Source organism: Ictalurus punctatus, chromosome 15, assembly GCF_001660625.3.
Source record: "Ictalurus punctatus breed USDA103 chromosome 15, Coco_2.0, whole genome shotgun sequence".
In the NCBI taxonomy this organism is placed as follows: domain Eukaryota; kingdom Metazoa; phylum Chordata; class Actinopteri; order Siluriformes; family Ictaluridae; genus Ictalurus; species Ictalurus punctatus.
The window spans coordinates 19238879-19266837 of NC_030430.2; the positions used below are offsets into that span (position 1 = coordinate 19238879).

The window sequence follows — 27959 nt, forward strand, 5'->3', positions numbered from 1 at the left end:
TAAAGCAACTCCCATGAGAGAATAAGAGATATGAGGAATTGATGGTTCAGTGTGCAGTGCTGGATGACTAAGTTATTTATAGACGATCCCTAACTTGCTTGAACGCGTGCACTCGCGCAGTGCGTTGCCTGTCACTTCCCCACTCCTAAATCACTAAGGATAACTCTGGTGCTTGACACACATCAACGACACGACGGACTAAAATTAAGACGGAGGGAAGCTGTAAAACTGAATGTTTGTGGAAATCTAGAGCAGTGCGGCAGTTAGGCGTGAAGGGAGACTGTTTTTCGATCTTGACCGCGTATGAAGAGTATGATTGTGTTCAACATGGATTAATAAGCAGCCGGCGAGGCTCGTACAGGCAAGTAGACACGGATACGTTTTCATTTTCTTCTGTCCTATTTTCCCACTGAGGGAAAGTCAGTCAGGCCGGGCTTTGGTTTGTCCTCGACTCTGACGCATGAATGAATCAGGTATAATGTAACCGGAATGGGGGGGGATCAATCAATCTTTATCAAATAAGATGTCTCAGATCGCTGCGTATGTAATGCATATTCGACAGTGAAATGAATTATATTAGTGTACAGTGATCATGATGCGCTTTTCTACTAGTGTGATGTCCAAAAATGCATCACATAATAAGTTCTCGTTTTTCTTCGAGCGGTTATGATGGCTGTAACCTTATATACAAACATCCTGAGAAAGTCCTGGCACTGAATCACATAAGGTGTGTGTGTGTGTGTGTGTGTGTGTGTGTGTGTGTGTGTGTGGAAGTCAACTGTACTGTGTTAATGCATCATCACTTAATAATACTGATGCCTGCTGTCAATATTAAGAGTTTGACTTCATTCATAACACTGGTACATGCACATATATACACTTGTTTACACTTTTGAACTAACCACAGATATCTTATTATTTATTTAGATATTCCATTTGCATCTATATCATTTACTGTTTCTCTGTAAGCTTTAAACACATGAATGGGAACGTTATCCTATTCTGTTATCTTGGTTAGGATTTTTGTTTCACTGGTTTGTGTCAGTTTCTGTATAAGATATTGTGCATGTTGTTGGTCAAGCCTAAAGTGTGGGTTTGTGTGATCTGAGCAGTGCAGTTGCCCGTAGATGAACGACCCGCACCATGCCGCCGGGGGTTTACTGCGACCTGCAGGATGTGTGGGAGAAGGAGGGTCGGGAACAGGTCACCATGGAGTTCCTCCTGCCGACGGGCATCTACCTCAGTTTTCCCGTAGCAGGCAGTGACACCATCGCCACAATTAAAAAGGTATAAATGGTCTGAGGCAGAACTGTCCTGCGTTTAAAGCTTGTATCTTTTAAAATACATGGGAAGGTGAAATACTGTAAGCGCTCATTGTGTTTGGCTCGGTTGCAAAAGTGTAAGATGTGTAGCTTATTTGTGTGTTTAGTAGGCCTAGGAGTTCATTGTTTTTTAACTCCGTATTCGTTGTTCGATAGTAGGAAAAAATCTTGAACTGTGTACATCAAGAGTAAAAAAAAAAAAAAAAAGTTACAATTTAAAGCAAACAAAAAGAACATTCTCAACATTTTATTTCTAAATAATAACTTTCAACAAAACCCATCACATATATAACGTTGTGATCGCTGTGAGGAAATTGTGGGAACGTTGTTCAGATTGCCCAAGCCTCTCACCTGCTTTACTGAATAATCTCACATCGATAGAGTACACTTGTACCCAAGAACTGCTTCTGTAATCATAAACACTGTTCTGTGCTCATCCCAGTGATTTTATAGTATACAGTTGTAAAAGAGTTGAAAAAGATACAATCCCTCTATCTGGTGTCATCCAGAAGATGTTTCCTTAGGGACCTAAATACCAGTACATCTGGATTTCTTTAAAGCTTCATTGTGACAATATCAATAGTTAACAATGCTGAATAGAAATTTGAATTGCTTACAACACAAAACCTAAAGCTTAAACTTTTCTTTAAAAAAAAAAAAAATTCTAACTAGTGTGAATGAATGTCTGTCAGATGTTGTGGAAGAATGCTCGGAGCGAGCCTCTCTTCAGCATCCTGAGCGATCCCGATGCTTACGTGTTTACCTGCATCAACCGGACAGCGGAGCGGGAGGATCTGGAGGACGAGCAGCGGCGCTTGTGTGAAGTGCGGCCATTCCTGCCTGTCTTCAGGCTGGTTGCACGTGAAGGGGACCGAGTGGAGAAGCTCATTAACACCCAGATTAGCCTGCTCCTAGGCAAAGGTGTGCTCTTTGATTTACCTGCGACCTACAACTCTCTTCCAGCTTATAGTATCGTGCTTTGGGACAGTGAGAGCAGCCAGTCAGTGGTCAGACATAGCGCTGGACTTAAGTCTAGTCACTTTTTATTTCATGCAATTACATGTACACACATCTACATGCTAGTGAAAAGTTTTTGAATGCTTATGGTTTAATACAGTTTTAATCAGTACTGCTGACACAACCAAAAAATGTGGACATTATTTAAGAATAAATTCAAGACAAATGTTTGCACCAAAGAACTCAATCTACATATATAAGAACCTATTAACCGGATGCTCTGAGACACTCAAGAGATTGCTGATTAGTGCTTTATTAAATGAGTTGTTCATTAAGAGTGTTCTTCATTCATGCTTCCATTTACATCTAACAAAGTTCTAAATGTGCTTAAACTTATTCCTAAATGTGACATTATTATTATTATTATTATTATTATTATTATTATTATTATTATTATTATTATTATTATTATTATTATTAGGCTATTTAAATTGATCCAATTACTTAACCAAAATGTTCATATGGATTATTCAAAAATTTGGTATAGCAGTGTGCAGTGGGACAAAATATTGTGCATCCAGAGCCATAGTGCAACATAAAAGGACTGCAACAGGAAGTGTAAGACAAGATCAGTGTAAACAAACACCATCAGTTCCAGTAGAATCACAGTTGCAGCATCTTAAATGATTGCATATAATCTATGTGCTGAAGACATTTTCTGTTCCAGTGAAGGTTCTGCAGCAAAAAGGGCTTTAGATCTGTGCATGAATGACTTGTAGCATGCTGTCCTTGTTTTTTTTTTTTTTTTTTTGCTTCCTAAGCATCTGTTTGTATTTGCGTCTTATCTTTGTAGGCCTGCATGAGTTTGACACGCAAAAGAACCACGAGGTGAACGAATTCCGGACGAAAATGCGCTCCTTCTGTGAGGAAAAAGCTCAGGAACGGCAGCGGTTGCCATGGCACCAGTGGATGGAGTACAACTTTCCCTGTGACTTGGAGCCGATCTCTGTAGGGGCTCAAAGTGGGAAGTCGCACATAAACGTCAAAAAGATTTTTATCAACGTCAAGTTTGAGGCCAGCGAGGTGAGTCATTGTGGTTTAAGAGCCTTGACCCATCTGTTTTGTTTCACATTACATCCCACTATGGTTTAATTAGTAAAGCTTCGTAACTTTCAGTGTGCCTACTTGTTATATCGTGAGACATTCATCTTGCTTGTAGTGTGTGCATCGTTCTTGTCACGTTGTATGTCGACTTCTAATTTTAGAACGACATATTTTAAATACTTAAAAGGGATTTTGAAACAGAGGTAATGCCACAAAGCAGCATGCGCGCTTAACATACAAGGCCTGGTGACCCAGATTTCCTGAATGAAGAATTGTGTAAAGTAGTATATTTATACAACAACATGTTGCGTGTGAATCCCCCACCCACACTGCCTGTACCTTCAACTTTGCAATCCTTCTGTACAATAAGACTGAGAGAGTGTGAGTGTGTTTGTCAAAGGAAAAAGTCCAGCACACATGTGGCTGTTTTAAATGCCAACTAATATCACTAGAACATATCAAAATCCTAACTCTTTTGTGTATGAGCAACATCTAAGCCTCTTTGCAAAAGGGTTCCTGTAAGTAACACAAGTACTTTCCAAACTGTTTGTCTCTTCGACCCTGATATGTGCTTTAAGTAAGGAATAAAAGACAACAATGTGTGCTGGTGTAGAAAAAATAATCAAATGGATTCAAATCAAATCATTTTAAATGGATTAATAAATGTTCTTTATAGTTCCATTTAATGTTGTGGAACGTCTGCAAGACAAGTTAGTTCCTGTTATCACTTACGTTGTAGCAACTTTAAATAGCTGTACCCTCACTAGCCTCTATTTACCTTCTCTTTTGAAGTTAATAAGACAAGAAAGCAGCTTGTCATGATACCGAGAAAACAGAAGAACACAAAGTCCTCTGTCCTGAAGACACTCCCATGGTGGAGTCTCCTTCCCTAAATATTATTTCAAAAATCTTAGATGTTACATAAAATATCCCCTTATCTACGATTTATACATTTGTTAAATAACAACGAGCTTAGATTATTATTATGTGGACTGTCCAACAAATCAAGTCCCTTTGAATCAGTTGCTACTATAGAAATGTATACAGGTAACCTATTAGAATGAGTGTATTAATACAGCCCCGTGATTTGAATTACAGCCGGGACTACTGTCTGAGCTGTACTTTTAAAGAAAGTGAATCAGTTCAACAGCACTGTGGAATCATTTTGTTTACTGTTGCTTTTTAAGGAGAGCTTCATGCTGCAGTTGGACCCACAGGATCTCCCTTTGGTCCTGATGAAGAGCGCGCTCAGGAAAAAAGCCACTGTATTCCGGCCAGTGAAGCAGGAGAAGCCCGAGGATTACACCCTGCAGGTCAACGGGAGATGGGAGTTCATCTACGGGAAATACCCGCTGTTCAGGTTTAAAGTGAGTGTGCTGGGTATAGTATGGTACTTTAAATTCTGAGGTTTGCTATGAATAAAAGGAAAGTTCAGAGCTGTGCACCGCTAGCAGCTCTTTCAGAGAGTGATAAGAATAAACACAGTACCTGTGAAAATTCTTATAACAGCATGTTGAGTTTTTACCCTCATTCAATAGATGTATTATTCATTGAGCCATCATTGCTTTATATATTATAGCAGTACAATTAAAATTGATGTAAAATCCCTGATATGTTCGATGTTTATCTGAGTTACCAACAGGGTTCAATTTTAACCTTCCTTTAATAGATTCCATTCACAGGGTTCCACTGAAATTTCTTTCTTTCTAGAATTAAATTCAGGAAGACCTTACACTTTCAGTTCTTCATCGTTTATCAGTTTTGGCCTCAAATTCAAATCGGTATCTTGTGATTGCTTTATTGCAGAGATACATGATATTTTACATTTTATAATTTTTTAAAATTGTAATCAAACTTTTTTTTTTTCTTCTCTAAAGCAATTTAAAACTATATTAAGTTATTGTTATCATTATGGCTTACATTTCCATCCGGTTGTCATAATGGGGTTCATCTCTACTTACAACTTACATAAAATCAAAGGTGGGCGAGTTCAGCCTTAATTTAACTCCTGGTTATTATCAATATAAACAATTTTTGTGGAAATAAAAACACAGAACCTGTTTGCATGCATATGCTCTTGGCAGGTGTGTGTGTACATGTATGCCTGTTTATAAGAGGTGGCTGGGACCTTTTGGTTTTATTGAATAAAATATATATATATATAAATATATATTAGTTTACTTTGTTGGTCACAGATCAGAATAACGTGAACTAATATTTTTTTGTTCACCAGAGAAATTGAAATTGGAACATTGTATTTGCCCTTACAGTAAAAATGTAATATAGTTGTTTTTGACCCAAACATAAGGACCAGACATTCCAAACTTTATTCATCTTGCTTCATCTCTGTGTTTTTTTTTTGCTCTGTCATAAGGACTTATTCTAATTAAACTGATGCAGCAACAACAGGCTCTCAGGCTTACATGTGTTTTGGCTTGTCTGGCACTGCTGAGGCAGTTGTTGATATTGAAACTGCCTGTACCTGCAGAGATGAGTCATCCACCTTTAGTAGGCTTTTAAAAGTCAACTACAGAGAGCATAATGTGATTTGAGCTGAATTACACTAACTAAATGAACAGGCTGCAAGATTTGATGTTGATGACTCTTGTCCTGGTCTTGCTCTGGTCTGAATGAAGCAGACCCCTCTCTCATGCTCCCACAGATCCCCTCCTTTACGTCACAATAGCCTACCCTGAGCTCTGGTAGAGGAAATTCTTAATCAGATGGCTTACATGTGTTTGGTATTTTTGCAGTACATTTTCTCATGCTTGTACGGAGGCCTGACTCCCCATGTGACCATGGTGCATCACTCCACTATCGCTAAATACCAAGAGGAGCAGGGGGGCTTGAGCAACCAGGTCTCCAAGAGCCGCTCTCAGTCTAAACCTCCACCTCTGCCTCTGAAAAAGGTAAATGGGGGTTATTGCACCAGAAGATAAACAACAACTGTCATTAACAAGGGAACTAGTTTCTTCACCTTCTTCCTCATATCACTGTCAAAAACACTGATGTTCTTGGAACTTAGTTCCTACTGAATAAACAGAATTAATTAATTACTTCATTTAAGTCCTATTATAGACAAAGTCTCATATGTGTGTTTAAATAAGAATTTAAATAGAAAGAGGAACGTTCCTCCAAAGTGTGTTAATCTTTAGTGTCTAATGGTTCTGTGGCTCTGATACATAGCAACGATATTATTGAACACATGGCAGTAATTGAATAGTTGGTAATGTTCATAATCCAGGGTGGGTGAATTAAAAAAAAAAAATTAAACGTATCTCGGCAAAAATGTTTGCGTGAATGACAGTCAGCAAATGCGTTATGTGGAAGCACAACATTGTGGGTAATTGCCTGGATGTTTTAAGATTTGAACATTTGAAATCTGCTTACACTTCATTGTGATTCTTCCTCACACGACTTATGGTGGGAAAAGCTAGTAGTAAAACTGACTGTAAACTTGGCCAAACGTGTTGGTTTCGTACTGTGTTAGTTCCTCTTTGTGTCTTTCTTAACTTTTGTTTTCTTTCTAATCGAAAGACTTCTATCACCTAGCATATTTGCCTCTTGTATGCCAAGTAGGAAATGAGAGTTCAGTGCTTTACAAAGCAAATAATAAAATGTATATTATACATCATATCATATCATAAAAGTATATCGTACGGTTTGCATTCTCCTCTCAGCACACTTTTTGAATGCCTGGACTTCTTTCAACAGCAAAACACATCATCACTGTGGTCCATACAAGAGCCCTTCTACATCCACCTGCTGCATGGCACTCGGGTCAACGCCGATGAGAGCATGAAGGTCAGGCCTCCGGTTTATTCGTGTTTATTGTTAGCATGATTCTGTTGTGGTTGTTTACCAGGCTTCTAACTGTAGCATACAGCCGGGGGTTGGAATCTTGAAGTGTGGTCATGTGACCCTAACCACATATTTCCCATAATTCATCAGAAGCGGTTGAGTAAAACATCAAAACAGGAAGTGGGGAGTGACTATCGGGCTTTCAGAGCTCACTTGGGCCTAGATTCTTAGAAAAGGACAGCAGTGTTGCTCACACTCGCCACTTGCATCTCTGTTTTTTTTTTAAACGTGTCAGAGAAGTGAAAAGTCATGCAGGGTCGGGTTACTTGGTGAAAGAGTAAACTGTTTTATAGAAGGTCTAAATTTGCTCTCATTCATTATGATGAAATGTGAAACAGTACTTGTAGTTGTCTCATCATAATGAACTGTGAAATAGGAAAGTGCATGGTGTGAAAGAACAAACATTATTTTAGTCATACAGCATGAAATGGGATGAGATTTGCCCTCGGCTGATTATGTTAACGTATATTTTATTAAGCCCGGAGTGCCTGTTTCCGGATGTCACCCGTATGACTCCAGATAGATTTGTCATGTCATACAATTACCAGTCCTGTCTGCTGCTGCTGCTGCCACCAGAAGTTCTCCACAATAGCTGTAGGGGAAACATTCACTTAAATATTTCCCCTTTGCTATCATGGATGCCCTTCTATTCTGGTTAATGATAAAACTGGGAAAGTGGCCAGCTCCGTGCTAGTCACGAGGCCTTGTGTCATACAGTCTTTCATTCATTCATTTTTATCCCGTCCTGTCAGACATTTCTGCAACTGTATTTCCGTTTCTCTATATTCCTAAACACTTGTTGATCCCACAGTGATATTCTGGTCTCTGTTTTTGTTTTTTCCACTCAGCTTGTAGTGCAAGCAGGTCTTTTCCATGGCAGTGAGCTTCTCTGTAAAGTGGTGACCAGCGGTGAGGTCAGTGTGTGCTCAGATCCAGTGTGGGACCAGAAGCTATCGTTCGACGTCAACCTATGTGACCTTCCTCGCATGACGCGCCTCTGTTTTGCCCTCTATGGCGTGCTCGACAAGCCTAGGAAGCAGCGGTCAACCAAAAAGAAGAACAAAAAGGCTGTAAGTCATCGTAAAGAACATGATCCTAACTCTTTTAGTAAAATAAACTGCCTCGAATCGGCGGGGCCGACCTGCGGAAAATGAACTCCACAGATAAATGTGTAACTAATGGTTATCTTTAGCTTTACATGCCAATAATATGTGATGTGTGACAGGCAGAGTGTGATAGTCAAATCAAAACTCCTCTGACCACACACAAACACAGTCATTTTAGTAGAGACAGAAGGTGAGAAGAGGCTGCCACAGCAAGTCACCAGGTGGCTGTGTGTGGGTGTGTATGTATGTGTGTGGATATGTGTGTATGTCTGTGTGTGTTTGTTTATGAGGATTTGTACCCAACATCTCTACTTCTGCTTTCTCGGCCACTTCCCTTTCATAGTACGGGTAGAGAAGTCTGCTTACTGTGAGGTGAGGAAACGAGAATTGCCTCTGTCTGTCTCTATGCCTCAGTGTGTTTATTTTAAACACCACAAAGCTGTATTTCACTGGGTTTAAGGTGAAATACAGTGTAAGGATACTTACAGCGACATCAGTTGCAGCAAAGAATAATACTGATGGAATTAACCTCTGAATATATTCGTTCTGTGACTTGAGACTGTCATTTGAATGAATTTTTTTCAAATTATTATTATCTGACCGAGCTAGTTGTATTTAAAAGTTCATAAAATAGTAGATTTAATTAATGGAATGCGGAATTTATAATACACAAGGCTCATTTACCATGTTATGTGATTCAATGTTTATGATTAGTACCACAAATACACTATAAACTTGCGAGGTTATCTTGCGTAATAGTGGATGTGGAGCTGGATGAATATCAGAATCATGATAATTTACGCCATTAAACACTTTTCTGAGATGTTGCTGATAGCAGTACTTTTATAACACTGACCAACTCCACTGTTATTCACGGAAATGAACAGGCAATTAATACTGTTAAATGTATTTTTGTACCAAATTCAAAGAACCCAAAGATTTTTTTTTTTCTTTTTTTTTTTTTTTTTCTTCTTCTTCTCAGTATTTCTGGTACTATTTTGCTGGTATTTGTAATATACATTGTGCGTCATTAACCCTGTCTTAACATATCGTTGTATGTTTTTTTACTGTATCACTCAAATATTATTTGGTAAAATGAAAGGCAGCGGGAAAAAAATGTGTGGATGGAAATAATGAAATTTGATAACAAGTCTCATTATTATATTTGAAGCTGAAGGAGTCTTCTCGAGCAATATTATTAACATTAATTGATCAGTGCATAAAACATAACTGGATAAGCATTTGTTTTATATATACCTAAATTCACAGATTAAGCAATGAAATAAATAATGAATCAAATGTTACTTAAGGGATTAAATGATGACTTGGCAAAATGCTAAAATTGTTAACAAATCATTGTTCTAAGGACCACATTTCTTTTCATTCACATTCCTTTCATTTTAAACACAGAAAAGTAGTGAATATAAAAATTTGATATAAAATCTACTTTAACACCCAGCTGCCAATGTGACACTGAAACTGGTCGGTGATGTAAAAAAGTACTCGTATGTCATCTCAGAAATATGTGTCATTGTGTAATTTATCACATATTTGTCATATAAATGATAAATATTGAATGACAACATGATTAACCCTGATCATGTTCTATAATGTTTTAATCAAGTCATCTTTGAACCATTAAATGGCCATTTTCTATATATTTTGAAACTTTCAAATAATTTTATAAATGATAACTTTCCATACTTTTACCTCTTGTTTTATATATATATATATATATATACATATATACAAATTATTAATTAATTTGTTGTCAATTCTTTTTTTAAACTAGGGATTAAAAAAAAATTTTTATTTACAATCTCCATTTTAATCGTGTCCCTTGAGAAAGATCATATACACACAAGAAAATTAATAATCAGATGCATATTATACAAAATGGAAGAATAGATTAGATTATGCTTGTTCATGCTAAGGCAACATTGCTGTGATTTAAGAGAAAAATAATTTTTAAAAAAATTATAAGGTTGTTGTTCATTGATCCAGTGCACTGGGTTTAAATATTTATTTATGGGTTTTATAGTAATATTATAACATTACAGTATTATTAATCCGCATCGCCACTTTGCAAACTTTGGAAATCAGTCTCTTCGATAATGATTTAGATATATTTTATACGATTTTAAGAATTCTATGTAGAAAAGTAAAAGGGGATGACTATGTGTACATGTGCATCTTTCAGGACTGTCCTTTGGCCTGGGTGAACACGATGTTGTTTGACTATAAGGACCAGCTGAAGACAGGAGATATCTTCTTATCCACTTGGCCTTCAGCTCCAGGTCTGATTTGCTTCTTTTACACACCAAATCATTTCTAACCTGTGTATAAATATAATTAGAAGATAATGCAGAGAATTCTGCTTTCTGACAAATTTTGTGATAATAATAATAATAATAATAATAATAATAATAATAATAATAATAAAAATAAAAGAAGAAGAAGAAGAAGATGAGTGAAGAAGACGAGTGATGTCTGTTTATTGTAGATGACAAAGGTGATTTGCTGAATCCTATGGGCACAGTGGAGAGAAATCCCAACATGGACAGCTCTGCAGGCCTCCTCATTCACTTTGCCAGTTTCAGGCCACATCCTCTCTACTACCCTCCCCTGGAAAAAGTAAACAAGGCCTCACCGTTTTTGCAGTGACTTGCTGACATTTCTGCTCCTGAATACAAGAGGGCTTTTTTTTTTTTAGTTCTTTCAGCTTGTTTTGTCTTATTTCTTGTTTTGTTTCTTTTCTAGTTGACTGAAATAAACGGTGAGAAGGCAGTTGCCACGAAAGAGGAGGTAAGAAGCAGAAGGTCTTTTGTTTTCCTTTTAAATGAGGTTGCATAATATATAAAATGGCATTTCATATATGCTGTGATCTTGCTCAGAATTTGAAACTGAAAGAGATAGTGGACAATAAAAACCACACCGAGTTCTTTGAGGATGAGAAAGAGTTGCTGTGGAAGCTACGTGGGGAGGTGAGAGCGAAGTACCCAGAGAGCCTCTCCAAACTGCTACTCATCACCAAGTGGAATAAACATGAGGAAGTAGCCCAGGTACTACAGTCACTAGTGCGATTTGCCATTTTAGAATTTATATATATATTCTTTAAATACACAAAGAACAGGGTCTTGAATATTCAATATTTAAAATTCTGCATTATTTCTAGGCCACTATTTAAATGTATGCAAATATGTGATATTGACCATGTTAAGTCAAATGGTCAGATTTTCCTTAAGTTTGATCCCTTCCATTAAAACGTGTTCACACTGTGTCAGAGATTTCCCAGAGGGCCAGAGTGAGCAGTGTGCTCAGCATTGGCATTTGACATTGACTGTGTTTACTATTTCACGTGCGTTTGTTTCGGTTTATGTCCTGACTCCACCCATGTCATATGATTGGTTGTGTCCTAATCATTCTCATCTGCTCCTTGTTACCTCCTCGGATGAATCTATATATTTAAACCCCTCGTGTATCTTTGTTGCCCGCGGAGTATTGTGTTTCGGTGTTTACCCGCCAGAGCCTTACCGAGCCTTCATTCTTTGTCCGCGTTTCATGGATTTCGTTCCTGTTCCTTGTTTCTCGCTTTGCTCCTTGTCTATCCTAGTCTATGTTGTTTGTAGATCACCTGACGCTCGCCTGTTTCTGGATGTTGAGATTGCCTCATGTTTTGGATTTGTCTGCCTGCCTCTCATTAAAAGCTTTAACTGCACTTGCATCCGTCTCCACCCTTGTTTACATGACACATGACATTCACACTTATGCAAACTTTTCATTAAAAGAAAAGCAGGGAGCTTACTAAATACTAAGAATTGTTTTTAATTCATGTACATATTTCCAAGATTCCACTTTTCACTCATGTTGTTTATTATAATATTATTTGTTATGATTTCAAAAAAAAAAAAATTAAATTGAAAGGAATGAAAAAGAGAAGCATTTCCACTAGTAGTCTCAGATATTTTGGCCCCCACTGTACATCAAACAAATAAGTAAAAATACTTTAGTCCTGTGTACTTGATAGCAGTGTACAATTTGAATCGGTAACTACAAAAAGTACATATTAGAGTAGGTTAGAGATGCTTAGAGATCTTAAGTTGCACTCGGGTACCTAATTTACTGACTTGTGACTTGACTCGCAGTTCAGACTTATAACTCACTCAAGATTTTGACCCGAAATGTGACTCACTCTTCAAACCTTGACAATGATTCGTGACTCTATTTACGAAACAGAAATATATCGTGATATTTTGGAAAATACTATTCAGATATATTTACCAATTTCTGTCAGTATATGTAAAATGTCTTCAAAATATATTTACATGAAATATAATGTGATCTAAAGTAGAGATAGCGAATACAGTGCATTGCATAAGCATTCACCCGTGTAGTGAGGCTTGAATTGGACTCACAGCTTGATAGAACTTTTTATACACTGACCTGTGACGCATGTTTTTTCAGTTAAAAGCTGATTTCTTGCCATCAAACATTAAAAACACAACCCACTACATAGTCGAAATTGAACAGGATTCTAAATAAATAATACCATTGATCATACTCTTCTGTTGTGAGATCAAATTTCCGCAGTTCTGCAGATGGTGCTTCGATACTCAGGGAATCATCAGATTCAAAAATGCATTCAGGCTCAAAACTTGACTCGGCAACATGATTTGCCTCAACCTCACAAAAGAGCTCATAAGCAAATCAGATCCATACATTTGAATGAACAAAATGAAAGACAGCAATGTTATCTAGTAGTTGAAATGTGAAGATTTTTGAACAGCAGTGTTTCTCAGTGACAGGCCTTGCATTTGTTTTAGATCGTGGCTCTATTACGGAAATGGCCAGACCTGCCAGCTCTGCACGCTCTGGAGCTGCTAGACTATAGCTTCCCCGACCCCCACGTCCGCTCGTTCACCATTCGCTGCCTCAGGAAGTTGTGGTAGGTGCCATACGACCATATACTCTTCCGTCTTTTCACCGTGTTCACCTGCTGTCTTACCCACCTCTCAGAAGTGCTGTGCATTGAAATAGTTCCAGAGAAATACCACAGGACCATACATGTGGGCACATAGTTAATCGTTTGACTATTAGCTTTGTACAAGTTAGTGCAGAGGTTCGTACTTTTATAACAAAATGAAGAAGAGAAAGAAATCAAAGTTACAGTAACAAACAGGACAGCTTTTATTCAGATATTTGTCTGTAGACATTTTCTATATGTTTTGAATGATAGTCCTGTTGCCAATTTTTCTTTGTCATGAGGTGCCATGTTGAAGTTCCAGTGACCAGTATGAGGGAGTGTGAGAGCGATGACACCAAATTTAACACATCTGCTCCCCATTCACACTTGAGACCTTGTAACACTAACAAGTCACATGACACCGGGGAGGGAAAATGGGTAATTGGGCCCAATGTGGACATTTTCACTTAGGGGTGTACTCACTTTTGTTGCCAGCGGTTTAGACATTAATGGCGATGTGTTGAGTTATTTTGAGGGGACAGCAAATTTACACTGTTATACAAGCTGTACACTCACTACTTTACATTGTCGCAAAGTGTCATTTCTTCAGTGTTCTCACATGAAAAGATATAACCAAATATTTACAAAAATGTGAGGGGTGTACTCACTTTTGTGAGATACTGTGTGTGTGTGTATGTGTGTATGTATGTGTGTATGTATGTATGTATGTATGTATGTGTATATAAAATTGTGCTCCTTTTAGGACCACATATTGTCTCATTTGGTCTATTTAATCATCCCCAAGATGAGAACGATTAAACCATATACATAGTTTACATATCTAGCATGACCAGGCTGAGAAAAAGAAACTCCCATGCATCAGAAGACTTTACACCAGCATTACACCAAAAAAGTGTATGCACACTTTTATGGCAGCACTATAAAGTTCTGCTAAATTTGTTTGTAAATGTTACAGTTGACAGGTGAAATTGACATCATGCTCTTTGTCTTCATCAACAGTGATGACGAACTCTTCCAGTACCTCCTGCAGCTGGTACAGGTTCTGAAGTATGAGCCATACCTGGACTGTGATTTGACCACATTCCTCCTGGACCGAGCTTTGTCCAACAAGAGGATAGGCCACTTCCTGTTTTGGCATCTGAGGTAAACTTTTTCGCTCCTGAATTCTTCATGTTTCTTACATAGGCTGTTCCATTGTGTTTAAACGGTTTTATTTCTCCTGAAGGTCTGAACTGCATGTGCCCTCTGTCGGTCTGAAATTTGGCCTCATTCTGGAGGCTTACTGCAGAGGAAGCATCTACCACATGAAGAGTCTCATGAAGCAGGTCGGTAGTGATATTTTTAATACTGTGTTTCATTTACATTTATTCATTTAGCAGAAGCTTTTATCCAAAGCGACTTACAAATGAGGAAATGCATGCAAATACAAGCATTTAGTAGGTAGCTGACTAGGTAGGCTGCATTGTTGAGATGTTTCACTGGCTGCATTGTTGATAAAGATAAAGGCTGAGGTAAAGGCTGTCATTTGGAAGGCAGCATGTGGACGAGTGACTGTTATTTTGTCCAAAGTTGAAAGCTGCATTGTATGTACAGTATACTTCCTGTTGGAGGCAATCAACTATGAAAAAGAATGTTGCCTCAACTGTTTTGTTACTGTTAACCATCATATATGTAAACACTTTATGTTTTTAGCTATATATTTGTTCAATATAGATATCTGTAGCTATGCAAATGTACAGTCGAGTTCATAAGTTTATATATGCCTTGTAGAATCTGCAAAATGTTAATAATTAAAAAAAAAAAAAGAGCAAACACCTTTACCCCTTTCCAACAGTGGCTATATGATTCTAAGATTCATCTTTTCACACTGAGGACAACTGAGGGACTCGTACACAACTGTTACAAAAGCAAATATTCACCGATGCTCAAGAAGGCAACATGATACATTAAGAGCCGGGGGGTGTAAACTTTTGAACAGGATGATCAGTGTAAATTGTTATTATTTTGTTTAAAGATCTTTCTTTTTTTCATCTAATACTGCTAAAAGAAAAACAAACAAGTTGTAAAAACAGTCGTTGATCATCCAGGTAACAACACAGTATTAAGAATCAAGCGTATGTAAACTTTTGAACTGGTTCATTTGTGTAAGTTATTATTGAGTCTTTTGGACTTAATGTAAACATCCGTTATGTGAAATAGCTTATTTAAATTTTTTTATTTTTATTATTAACATCTTGCAAATTCTGTAAGGCGTATGTAAATGTCTGACCTCAACAGTATCTTATGCTGACTACATACTAGAAGTTATGACTTCTAATCATACTGAAGGGTGTCCCAGATATGATGGCTACTGAGGTTCCTTTTCACAAATGGCTGACAAATTAAAGCCAAACCAACACGAAGTCTTTAACCAAGCTGTTTGGCACACCACAAGCCACCAGAACAGTTTCAGTGTACCTTGGCACAGATTCTGTAAGTCTCTGGAGCTGTAATAGAGCACTGTCTAACATGTCATTCAAAAATCTCCCACATCTGGCTTGAGATCTGGTGACTTTGAAGGTCATTGCGTATGATTCACATCATTTTTATCCTCATCAAACCATTAAGTGTGCCCTGTGGAAAGGAGCGGAGTCATCTTGGAAGAGATCACTCCCATCAGGATAGAAATGTTTCATTATAGGATAAATTTGTAGTGACCGTTCCTCTAAAGTAGTGGTCACCATCCATGTTCCTGGAGATCTTACCTTCCTGAAGACTTTAGCTCCAACCATAATCATGCCCACCTTACCATCTAATCAATGCCTTATGAAGTTCTTGATCGACTAAAACAGGTGTGTTTGATTTTGGTTGGAGATGAAACATGCAGGAAGGTAGATCGCAAGGACTCAATCCACATCCAGCAAAATGCATCAATATAACAGATCCACAGTTTTTTTTTCCCCTTTAATTTGTCTGTAGTGGTGGCTCATTGGTTAATGGTTACTTACCAGAAGCTCAGGGGTTCAAGGCTCAGGACCACCAAGCTGCCAATGGTGGGCCCTTGAGCACAACCCTTAACCATATCTGCTCCGTATCGTGGCTGACCCTGTGCTCTGGCCCCTTCTTCCTAACAAGCTGGGATATGCAACAAAAGAATTTCACTGTGCTGTAATGTATATGTGACAAATAAAGGCTTCTTCTAGTTAAAATGGGTATATCTGAAGGCTTGTAGCTACTTCCATGCTACAATATTCTTCAGTATTTCTCCTAAGCAAGAATAGTACAGTTGCAGTCAAAATTATTCAACCCCCATTGCAAATCAGGTTTATTGTCAAAATTTACAGACATTCAGCTGTTTTAAATGAACAAAGCAAACAAAAGCAATTGAAATAGTTCAACACATTCATTTGCAGCAGCTCATAACAGTAAAAGGGTGCTCTACTAAGTACTAAAGATGCTTGCCATGAAGGGGTTGAGTAATTTTGAGACTGGAGAAGTCATTATAAGTTTGCACTTTCAGTTGAATTTAGAGAAACCACTTGAAGCATTCGTTGTGTTGAACTATTTCAATTGCTTTTGTTTGATTTGTTCATTGCAAACAGCTGAATGTCTGTCAATTTTGTCAATAAACCTGATTTTGATTACAACTGTATATGCATATGCCATTTAACTGCCAAATGCATATACTGTAAAGCAACACCTATGTTCTCAAATAGATACTAGAACACTGTTGTATTGAATTTATAGAAATGATACCGCATGTGCTGTTTATCAGTGAGGCTGCAGAAAGATTTCATCTCCCAAATCTCAGATCTTAGTCTCAGCATTAAAGCGACAAGAAGGTTTTCATCTGCACAAGGCTTAGAAAAAATATGCATGCGTTTATCTCCAGTAGACAAGATTACTGTAATAGCCTCTTTACTGTTCTTCACAAAAACTCCCATCAGACTCCATCAGACTGCTGCCGTCAGAATATTCACCAGGACAAACTATGTAAACAAATGACTTCAGTACCATTACTTAGATCCTTACACAGACTCCCAGTCAGCTACAGGACTTATTTCCATGTTTACTTCCTGTTTTTAAATCATTAAATGTCCTTGGAGCTAAATTCATCTTAACTCTGATATATATATGGTGTGTACAATATCAGTAGGGTCTCGTAAGCTAATAGTGTTCGGAATTAGCACAAAGCACCGTGGCTAAACCTATTTCAGCTACTATTGTGCACTCAAGCTTGTCCCATAAGATGCCAGATACACACCGACTTTGATCATTTTCAAATTCAGACTGAAACATTTCTGGTCACATCTGTGTTTCAAAATAGCTAAGCAACGGCTCTGCTCCTTAAGCACGTCAGCATTAAATTTCTGTTTATTTTCCTTAATTCTGATACAATTGACCTTTATTTGAATTATTTAAATATTACTTATTGTTTTGTTAAATAACATGAACTGGGTTTAAAAAAAAATTGTCATGCTGAATCTAAATTTCCTCATGTATGAAGTTCTGCTATATAAATATAAATGCCTTGTTTTGCTTCTGATCAGTAAAACACTATACCGTTCAAAAGACTGATGCATCGTATTGTGTTCCGTCATTACAGAATGAGGCTCTGAGTAAAATGAAAGCTCTGAATGACTTTGTGAAGTCGGGCTCTCAGAAGTCGGTATCCAGGTCGCAGATCACTGAGGACATGAAACTGTGCATTAAACAGGACACGTACTTGGAGGCGCTATCTGGTGTCGTGTCCCCCCTCAACCCGAGCATCATCCTCTCTGAAATCTGGTACAGCTCACATTTAACACTGCCTAGGACGACCAAATTTAGAGTCTTAAGTATTCTGCATGAAAATAAAAGCAACGTGCTTACAGTATTACATATAGAATCATTATTACATTACTGATATTTCATAAAGGATTTCTGGATTTCAAGATATTCCGATGAGTTTACATGATTTGTGCAAAGTGTTTATGAAATACTAGTTGCACATGCTGTTTCGTGCGAAGGCTCAGCTGTTGAGTAATTTTGCTTTCCGTTTTTTAACAGATGACACTAATATCTAAACAGTCACTCTAGCAGTGGTAGTGTCTTGAATCGTGCATAAAACACTTGTATACCGTATAAGAAGAACATAAACAGCGTGCTTTTGAAAACAACAAGCAGCAGATTAAAGCAGTCATTGGCGACTGCGTATAATTCATATTATACCTCTGTGTTGTTGAATTCTCAAATCTGGCTGGTCAAAATGTGTCATTTATTTATTTATTTATTTATTTATTTATTTATTTAACAGCATCTTTTACAGCAGTTCTGGCTACAAGGCAAATCACAGGTTAATTTTAATACATGTACACTATGTTATCATTTCTATAGAAACAATTAACCCTGGGCCTTGTATGCTGGCTGCTCAACAGATTTTTTCCATAATGGAAAATGTAACTATAAACTGATACAAAATCTAATGTTTCTTTATAAACAAATAACAATATATTGTTGCCAAACTGCTGTGGTATAAGAAGAATAAGACTTTGGGGCTTGCTGTTATAGGAAAATAATCTATAATAATAATATTGAGGTGGTAAGAGCTTCATCACACCACCATGGCATTGATTATTTTGATTACAGCAACACTGTAATAAACAACACTTCAACAGGGGAGTAGCTAAGAAAGCATGTCACCACAATTTTGTTTTGTGGTGAGTAAGGTATGATGAGTATGTACTGTTTTTATCTACAGTAAATAATTAAAGTGTGTCTGTGGGTTTCCTTTTTGTTTCTTAGCACGGACAGCTGTAAGTTTATGGACTCTAAGATGAAGCCTCTCTGGCTGATGTACAAGAACAAGTGTGTACAGTCAGACACTTTGGGCATTATCTTCAAGAATGGAGATGGTATGCAGGAAGAAACTTCTGTTTTCTTGTAAACAACCATCCACTGGAGTTTTTAATTGAAATGCACCCTTAATGACTTTGTGCTGCTTTCAGATCTGAGACAGGATATGCTAACCCTTCAAATGATCCAGCTAATGGATATTCTGTGGAAGACAGAAGGGCTGGACCTTAGGTTTGTAGTTGCTAGTGAAATATCTGCGCTCTCTCGAAGCTCCTGAACTCACTGTATGCTTAACTATTGAAGATTGAAGATAAAATATACATAAATGTCTTCTAAAGCTGTCAAGCATAGTCTGTGAACACATTATACTGAATCTTCCAATCTTTTTCTGTTTTTGTGCTCCGCGTGAAACAGAATGATCCCCTATGGCTGCTTGTCTACTGGGAATAAAACGGGTCTTATCGAGGTGGTGAAAAACTCAGACACCATCGCAAACATCCAGAGGAATAAGAGCAACAGCGCTGCTACTGCGGCCTTCAACAAAGATGCTCTTCTCGACTGGCTAAAATCCAAGAACCCAGGGTGAGTGTATCACCCTCAAACATTTTCAGTACACGCTATAACTGCTTGCTAAGAATACATAAGTGAGATGTGCACATTTAACTCGGCTAACCACTTGGCATGCACTGTTTATCAGTGTTACTGCTGAAAGCAGCTCTCATACTTTGACTCACAACTAAACCGCAGTTTGTTTATGAGTGTGATCACTGAAATACTCTGGAGTTCACTGTGATTATTAAAACACTATATAGTTAAGAAGATTGTTTTTTTTTTTTTTTTTTTTATCATCACTATGGTCATTAAAACACTATTTATTTAAAAAGATTGTTTATGATCATTCTGTTTAATAAGACACTATATAGATTTTTTTTTTTTTTTAAAGATCATTTGTTTATGATCACTAAAACACTGTTTAGTTAAAAAGATTGTTTATGGTCACTGTTCACTAACACATTATGTAGTTAAGCGACTGTTTGTTTATGGTCACTATGATTACGAAAACACTGTGGTTAAAATGATTGTTTATGGTCACTATGATCACTAAAACTCTATGTAGTTAAAAAGATTATTTGTTTGTTTTTTTGGATTATGGTCACTGTGTTCACTAAAAGTTTATGTAGTTAAAAGATTGTTTATGATCATTCTGATTAAAAAGACACTACATAGATAAAGCAACCATTTGTTTATGATCACTAAAACGGTATGTAGTTAAAAAGACCATTTGTTTGTAATCACTACGAGCACTAAAACAATTTGTAGTTAAAATGATGATTAACGCTCGCTAATAATACAGTATGTAGTTAAAAGATAGCTTGTGATCATTCTGATTATTAAGACGCTACAGTATATGGAGGAAAACAACCATTTGTTTATCACAAATACACTATGTAGTTAAAATATTATTTATGATCGTTCTGGTTATTAAGACACTATATAGATCAGTTTGATCACTAATACACTATGTAGTTAAAATATTGTTTATGATCGTTCTGGTTATTAGACACTATATAGATCCATTTGATCACAAGTACACTATGTACTTAGAAAGATTATTTCTTTGTGATCAAACAGTACTCTGTAGTTAAAAACACATTGTTTATGATCATTAAAAATACTGTGTAGTCACAAATTGGTTATGATCAAATATGTTGAAGATGATCAATACATTTTTATATAGTGAAACGTATATTAATTTGGCTGTGAGAGTAAAGCAGGCATTTTAAGTATTCTCTGCAACGTTTATGTGGGCAAACACTTGGTTGAAAAGAAACCCTTCAACCGCACTGCCACTTGGCTGATCTGATTGGAGACTCTCTGACTAAAGCATCATCATTTTTGTTAACCGCATAGTCATATTGAGAGTCACAGTGGCAACAGAGAGCAGAGATGCCAAGGCATGTCTGTCCTCAACTTCTTCCTGCAGACTCTATTGTGCAGATGCTCCAAGCCAACCAGGAAATACTATCCTGTGCAAATCCTGGGTTGATCCGGTTGGTCATGTCTAGTACACCTTCAGTGGTAGGCATCCTTATCCTTATCCTTATGTTTATCCTTATCTTTATCGGATGCCTGAACCAACTCAACTGGTTCCTTTCAACAGCTCTTTCAGCTCTGAGCTATTCATGGACTTCCTCCTCACTCTAAATGTGATATCACTGAAATCGTGTCAGTTTCTTTTGGTCTCTGCGAAAGTCCCTGACCATTGGTGACAATTGTTATGCATAGTGATGGCTCAGCTCACCACTTATGGCTTTTCACCAGTGCAATACTGCTACCACCTGAACAAGCATGGCATAATGCCAAGATTAAAAAGACAGTTGACTAGAAATGTACAGGAACCAAATGACTCACTGCATTGCAAAAAAAACAACATCTATATAGCAAATGCAAATACCTTGAATATAGTCACATTTCTCTAGTATTTCCTATTGTAAGGTTATCATAAACCAAGTATAAAATTATTAAACCTATTTCAAGCCATTTGTACTCATTCCAAACTTGAAATAGTCTTGTTGTATTGGCAGATATTCCATTTTGCTCATTTTAAGTGTTTATTTCAAGAAAGATGCAACATGATCTGCCAATAGAATGAGAAAACTACAAGCTTGAACTGAGTAATAGTGTCCAGAAATGGGTTTAATGATCTTATATTTGGTTTATAGTAATCTTATAATAAGAAATTTGACTATATTTGACTATATTCAAGATATTTTCACTTGCTAAGATGACTTTTTTTTTGCAGTGTGTAGTATGCCAGGAAGCACATGCTCCTTAAGCATCCTGTGGAATACCTGGATAAGTCCAGAAAGTCCAGAAATACATGTAGACATGTAGACTGGATAGAACAAATCAGATTGTCTAAATACTTCCTTGATTGTTGTCTGTATGTACTTTACATTCAAGTATATAGCAGTTTAACTGTAAGGCTGTAGTGAATTGGCAGATGTGCCACTTTGCAGTATAATGCAGGGTTCCTTGACCTGTTCAGGCAAGATGAATCAAACGAAGTCTGAAATTCCCAGCACTCATACACAGCTTTCAGTTTTTTAGCTTTCAGTTTTAGTGGTTGAGCTGTTAGTTTACTGTGCTCTATTCACTAGCTTATGTCATTCCTTACCCGGTCTCTCTGTGTATGTGGGAATGTGTACGTGCACATGTATACGTACAGTATATGTACACTACACTATCTTATCTTTTTGCAACTTTGCTTAAACACACATATCTCATTGCTTTGTTTTTTCCCTGTTGGTAGTGGATGTTGAACGGGAAGGGCATTGATTGCTCCTATGAAACAAGAGACGTATTCCCATTATAGAAGTATCCAGTCTGCTCCCCAGAGACAGGGCTGATGTGAAGAAAGATCCCCTGGCTCGTACTTGCTGTAATAGCTCTGCGTATTTCATGCAAATGTGATGATGTTGAGTGTTATCTATTATTTATTGAGCATTTGTTTATGGACTGAGGAAATGATGTGTCGCATGTGACATGTTAAATAATTTAAATAGTGCCATGATGCATAAGTTATGATGCTTGTTTTTGAATACTGTATTCAGGGCAGAAGGTGAGGTGATGTTTTAATTATGCTTCCCGGCTGCAGGTGAATTTGCAGTAAACAGGGAAACAGTCATGTGTATGTAGTGACAGACATAATGAATTCAGGGTAAGACGTGGTCTAGAGTATGTGAGGGGCCGAACTCAGAAGGTTGACTCATTAAATTTTAAAGTTGGAGTTGCGTATTTAAAAAAAATTATTTCCAGTGAACCAAGAATTCCCTTTAACTTCCACTATGTGAAAACCTCTAGGTGATAGTCTATCTGATAAGGTGAAACAGAACTTCCTGTGACTCAGCACTTGTGTATGCGTGTGCAAATATGTATGTGTGCCTGACACAGTAAAAAAAAAAAAAAAAAAAGTATTACTTATTTACTCAAGTATCAGCACTGACTCCCTGTTCCTGGCAGTGTCTTAGCTTGTTGATATCTTTGGACTTTGGCCAGCCTGCATTGTACTGTACATTGCTCAAGATAAATGCATGTGCAAAATGCCAGGAATGTAGAAGTAAGCATAATGAAATGGTGCCTTTTTTGCCAACAGGGATAAACTGGATCAAGCCATCGAAGAGTTCACACTGTCTTGTGCAGGCTACTGTGTAGCTACTTATGTTTTGGGAATTGGAGACCGCCACAGTGACAACATCATGATCCGGGAGAATGGTCAGGTAGGAGGGAAATATGTAAACAACTTTGAGTGATATGAGAGGTGTAACGGTTTTCTGCAGTAACATTGCACACCACAAGGAGGCACTATAGTGCAATATTGTATAAACAGATCAGAATGGGAAAGCACATCATGTTCTAATAGTCGTAATGATATTAATACTTAATACTGTTTTGATTGGACAAAATATTTTGATTGGACAACATCAACATGGCATCAGGCTTCAAGATATATTCTAACAAATGGCCATAGTCATGTTGTAGACCACGCTTGTTAGCCTTAAAGCTCATTTTTTGCTGCTTCGTGTTAAGTGCCTGCTTGTTTCACCCGTAAATCTTTCTGTCCTTTCTAGTTATTCCATATAGACTTTGGACATTTTTTGGGGAACTTCAAGGCGAAGTTTGGGATTAACAGAGAACGTGTGCCTTTTATTCTGACTTACGACTTTGTCCACGTCATTCAGCAGGGCCGAACAAACAACAGTGAGAAATTTGAACGGTTAGTACCTGAACATGCTGGTTAAACTAATTCAATTACACGGTTTGTTCTCTATTGGCCCTATTGGGTGTGATGGAGTCCAATAAATGGCTGTAATTTCGCTGTAGAATAAAAATGTTCTGCAGTGAGGTTCTCTCATTTTTTTTTCTCATTTCTTAGGATAATGATCTTAGAACCTCTCATGGAAGAATCCACTGTACATTATGTTCTATGTGCTGATCTAGATTAGTCCATGGCAAACATGACTTCTCTACTCAAAACTCTACAATTATCACACATTATGTTGCTCATCTGCACACACATACTTTTGCCAACCCCTTATTTTTGAAATCAGAAGAAATGGTCTTGCAGAAATCGAAGCTGGTATACCCCTTAACCTTAATGTTCTGTTAAAGAACACTTCTATACTTAAGCACAACAGTGCTCTTATTGGGAAATTATTAATAACATAATGTGTGATGTGTGATGTGTCCCGGTGTAAAGTGAGTTACCACCCAAAAGTTGATTGTTTTCCCATAACAGCATGAATAGTGTGTTATTCCTCTTATACCACAGCAGTTACAACTTACTGACGGTTCCAGTGCGCTGGCACTGGATACTCCTTCCATAAATGTTTAATAAACGTCTTCTTACAGAAAGCTTCACTATAATCAACATTTATACATTTTTCTTTGTAAAATAACATGTTTTTAATCTGTTTATTATTAGTCATAGATTATGTGGAGCATCCATGTGAATACTTGTTAATTAGCTGTTACTATAGAAATGATAACATATTAGAATGAGTGCATTCATATAAACATGTGATTCGCATTACTGTCAGAGCTGCTATTATAGAAATTAATCAACACCTTCTAATGGAATCGAGAATTCAATTTGTGTGTGTGTGTGTGTGTGTGTGTTGCACAGTTTTCGTGAGTGTTGTGAACAGGCCTATAAGATCCTCTGTCGAAACGGAACTCTTTTCGTGAACCTCTTTGCCTTGATGAGAGCTGCAGGACTCCCTGAGCTCAGTTCCTCCAAAGACATTCAGTACCTAAAGGTAAGAGCCAGTAAACTTGTTTAGTTTAAAATAAAAAAAAAAAGCACAATTGGATGTATGCTGGTGTTATTTTATAGTGGACAAAAAGTGGAAAAAATGTATTTATTTATTCAGATCTTTAATTATAAACAAGTATAAAGCCATTCAGGTACTGAAAATAGGTTTATATTGAAACATTTGTCGATGGATTTATACAGTTGCGGTAGAGAAGAGCTGAGCAGTTAAGAGGTTAGGGCCCAGTACTGAAAATTGATACCCTGATTATCAGGGTAACTTGAAGGCCTTAACCACTGAATTACTACCTTAAAAGGTTCTCTTTGACATCATGAAACAGACGATGATTAGTTTCTGGTTCCTCTCAAGGTTTCATACTGATGGAGGTTTTCCCTTGCCATCTTTGCCGCTTTATTCATTAACAATTGAACTGAATTGATTGAACTGAAAGTATTTGAAATGAATTGAAATAAATGGTAACGATGTAATGTTTCTGGATCATTCCCAAAGGATTCCTTAGCACTCGGCAGATCTGAGGAGGAAGCACTGAAGAATTTTAAAGTGAAGTTCAATGAAGCTCTGCGAGAGAGCTGGAAGACCAAGGTGAACTGGATGATGCACACTTTTGCCAAAGATAACAGATGAACTCTGGCATGTTGAAGCAGAGGCTTTGGCAAGCCGTTCGAATCGAGTCCCATTTTGAAGCCAGGATTTGAACCAGTTCCAGAACTAGTTTCTTGTAAAGTGGAAATTCCTCTGTTGTCTGTGTATTTTGCTTTGTTAAATTGTTGGCGTCTTCACTGCAGTTCAGTGGAGGACTCTAGCTACGAAATGGGGAATGTCTGAATTATTTGTGAGAAATGTAAGAAATTCTACAGCTCATAATTGCCGCTAATTTATCCTCAGTCACTGACTTGATGCTTTGTAAGGCACTGGAAAATGTTTTGAACTCTGAATATGAATATGATCTGAAAGAATGCATGTATTTATGACTATTAGTTGTACAGAAGAGATTGACTACTGGCCAGGAGAAAGAAACACGTTCGGTGTTTCATAGAGTTTACATTCCATCTTACTTAAAGTTTTACTTTATCGATTTGTACTTGAATGTTTTGGTTGTAAATATTCCTTATTTTGTGACTTGTATTTTGGTATTTAAAGTTTTGAGCAGTATTTTTTAATTACATGTATAAAGAAAAATCATGAGATTATTCATAGTTATGGATACGAGACAGCGTTTGTATTGGGGGGAAAAGCAGAACTGAGCCTGAAATGTTTTGTGTCTTGGATATTTGTGACCTGTGGAATGAGATATTTATTAAGATCTAAAGAGTTTCTGCACATGTTCTCCTTGTGTACTTGTGGGTTTCCTTGGGGTTGTCTAGTTTCTTCCCACCCCCAAAAACATGCCATTGGGTTGATTAGTTATGTTAAATTGCCCTTTGGTGTGAATAAGTGTGTGCGATCCTCTGCACTGTACCTGTGTCCTATTCTTGGTATTTTCTCGCCTTGTGCCCAGTGATCCTGGGATAGGCTCCGGATCCACCATGACCCTGACCAGGATAAAGCGGTTACTGAAGATGAATGAATGAATGAACAATTTACGGTCTGTTGTCCAGACACGTGTTGGCCCAGTATTTTCCACAATTTGTTGGCTGTGTATGCACTCCACAAAGACAGATCAGTTTAATTGATCTACCTCTTTGGTAAACATCAGGGCAAGGCAAGAAATAAGTTTTTTGTCCTGGAAGTTTAGAGATTTGTTAGTGGTTGGAAACAATGTGCCTACGTTTGAGATTAACTGCACTCAAACACTTTTTTGAGCTACTTTTGTTTGTGTAAAATCTCACACTTCTTAATATTTAAGTGCAGCTATGTATATTTGATGTTTTCATTTTGATTCATTTTGATGTTCAGATTAAATCTGCTTTATTTTCATAATGTTAGCTGTAATGAACCAGATGTACCCTCCTATGACCTGAATGTCATTAAATGTGTGTCGGTGTTTGAGCAGAAATGTGGGTCTGTGGGCCAGAAAATATGACAAACACTCCCTGCATTTCAATATTGTTTTTACCACACCCTTGACAAATTTCCTCTCAGAAGTACATGCTATAATTCACAGCACTGACCACTTGTAAAGTATAGGAGGATTGTAACAAAGCAGATTTTTCATAACATTGTACAATGTACGCAAGGCAGTCTATTAGTTTACCTACATACAGGCATATTGGCTTGCTAGCTGGTGTCCTGATTAGCTGTTTTGGTAACTAAATATACCAATAAAATGTAATAATAATAATAATAATGATGATGATTTCTTTGGTGACATTTTCTTTAAACAATATACAATTCATATTAACCCACTGACTAGCCTTGTGATAGTAGATTCTAATGTAGCTGTCTAATTAACTAGCTAGCTAGCAAGAATGATAAGTAGCCAGGATGCTAACATGCTATCAGAATGAAACCAAGCTATGTTCCTGAATTTTACAGCAATTTTGACCTAATCCCTTAGAAATCCAGGAGCTCTTCTAACAACTTCTTGTGTGCTAATGAAATATTTAAGCAGCGCTACAGATTCTGTGGAAGATTCAGTGGAAAGCCGAGAATAGTACGATCTAAAGCAGTATTGAAATTCAGGATGAGTCACTTCAAATGATCCATCAGTCACATGCTTCTCATCAATCTCATCACTTTCTTTGTATTAAAATGATGGTGGCCAAATCTAATTGTTACAAATGTGTAAATGTTAAAAATACAAAAAGCAAACAAAAACTAAAAATCCACAGGAACACGTACTGCATTCTTATTTATTCATCAGCTATTTAATAAAAATGATGGCAGAAAAGGTCTGGGACTGGAGTCTGTGGTATTTTGGTTTTCAGTCATGTTAGGCATTATCTGTGCAAGCCTTGCTTACAAGGTGTTGCTAAATGTGCAATGCATTGTTTGTTAAAGAAATGCTTTAAATGTCATAAAGGACAAAATTTCCTGA

The 27959-nt window shown here is 37.2% G+C and overlaps 1 protein-coding gene and 1 long non-coding RNA gene across 2 annotated transcripts; one reads left to right on the plus strand and one right to left on the minus strand.

Annotated features, from left to right (window-relative positions):
* The first annotated feature begins 122 nt into the window (after window positions 1-122).
* On the plus strand, window positions 123-27959 carry pik3cd (phosphatidylinositol-4,5-bisphosphate 3-kinase, catalytic subunit delta). Its single transcript, XM_017487587.3, has 23 exons — window positions 123-361; window positions 1113-1287; window positions 2015-2243; window positions 3133-3362; window positions 4571-4750; window positions 6137-6292; window positions 7098-7187; window positions 8093-8314; window positions 10551-10647; window positions 10854-10984; window positions 11111-11155; window positions 11245-11412; window positions 13174-13295; window positions 14334-14477; window positions 14560-14659; window positions 17920-18101; window positions 19098-19207; window positions 19301-19379; window positions 19563-19730; window positions 23305-23428; window positions 23780-23925; window positions 24835-24967; window positions 25472-27959. The coding sequence occupies exons 2-23, from the start codon at window positions 1144-1146 to the stop codon at window positions 25604-25606; spliced, it is 3135 nt and encodes a 1044-aa protein (XP_017343076.2). The 5' UTR covers window positions 123-361; window positions 1113-1143; the 3' UTR covers window positions 25607-27959.
* On the minus strand, window positions 5688-7179 carry LOC128635123 (uncharacterized). Its single transcript, XR_008398005.1, has 2 exons — window positions 7044-7179; window positions 5688-6283 (listed from the first exon to the last, which is right to left on the minus strand). It is a non-coding gene; the product is annotated as an uncharacterized LOC128635123 (long non-coding RNA).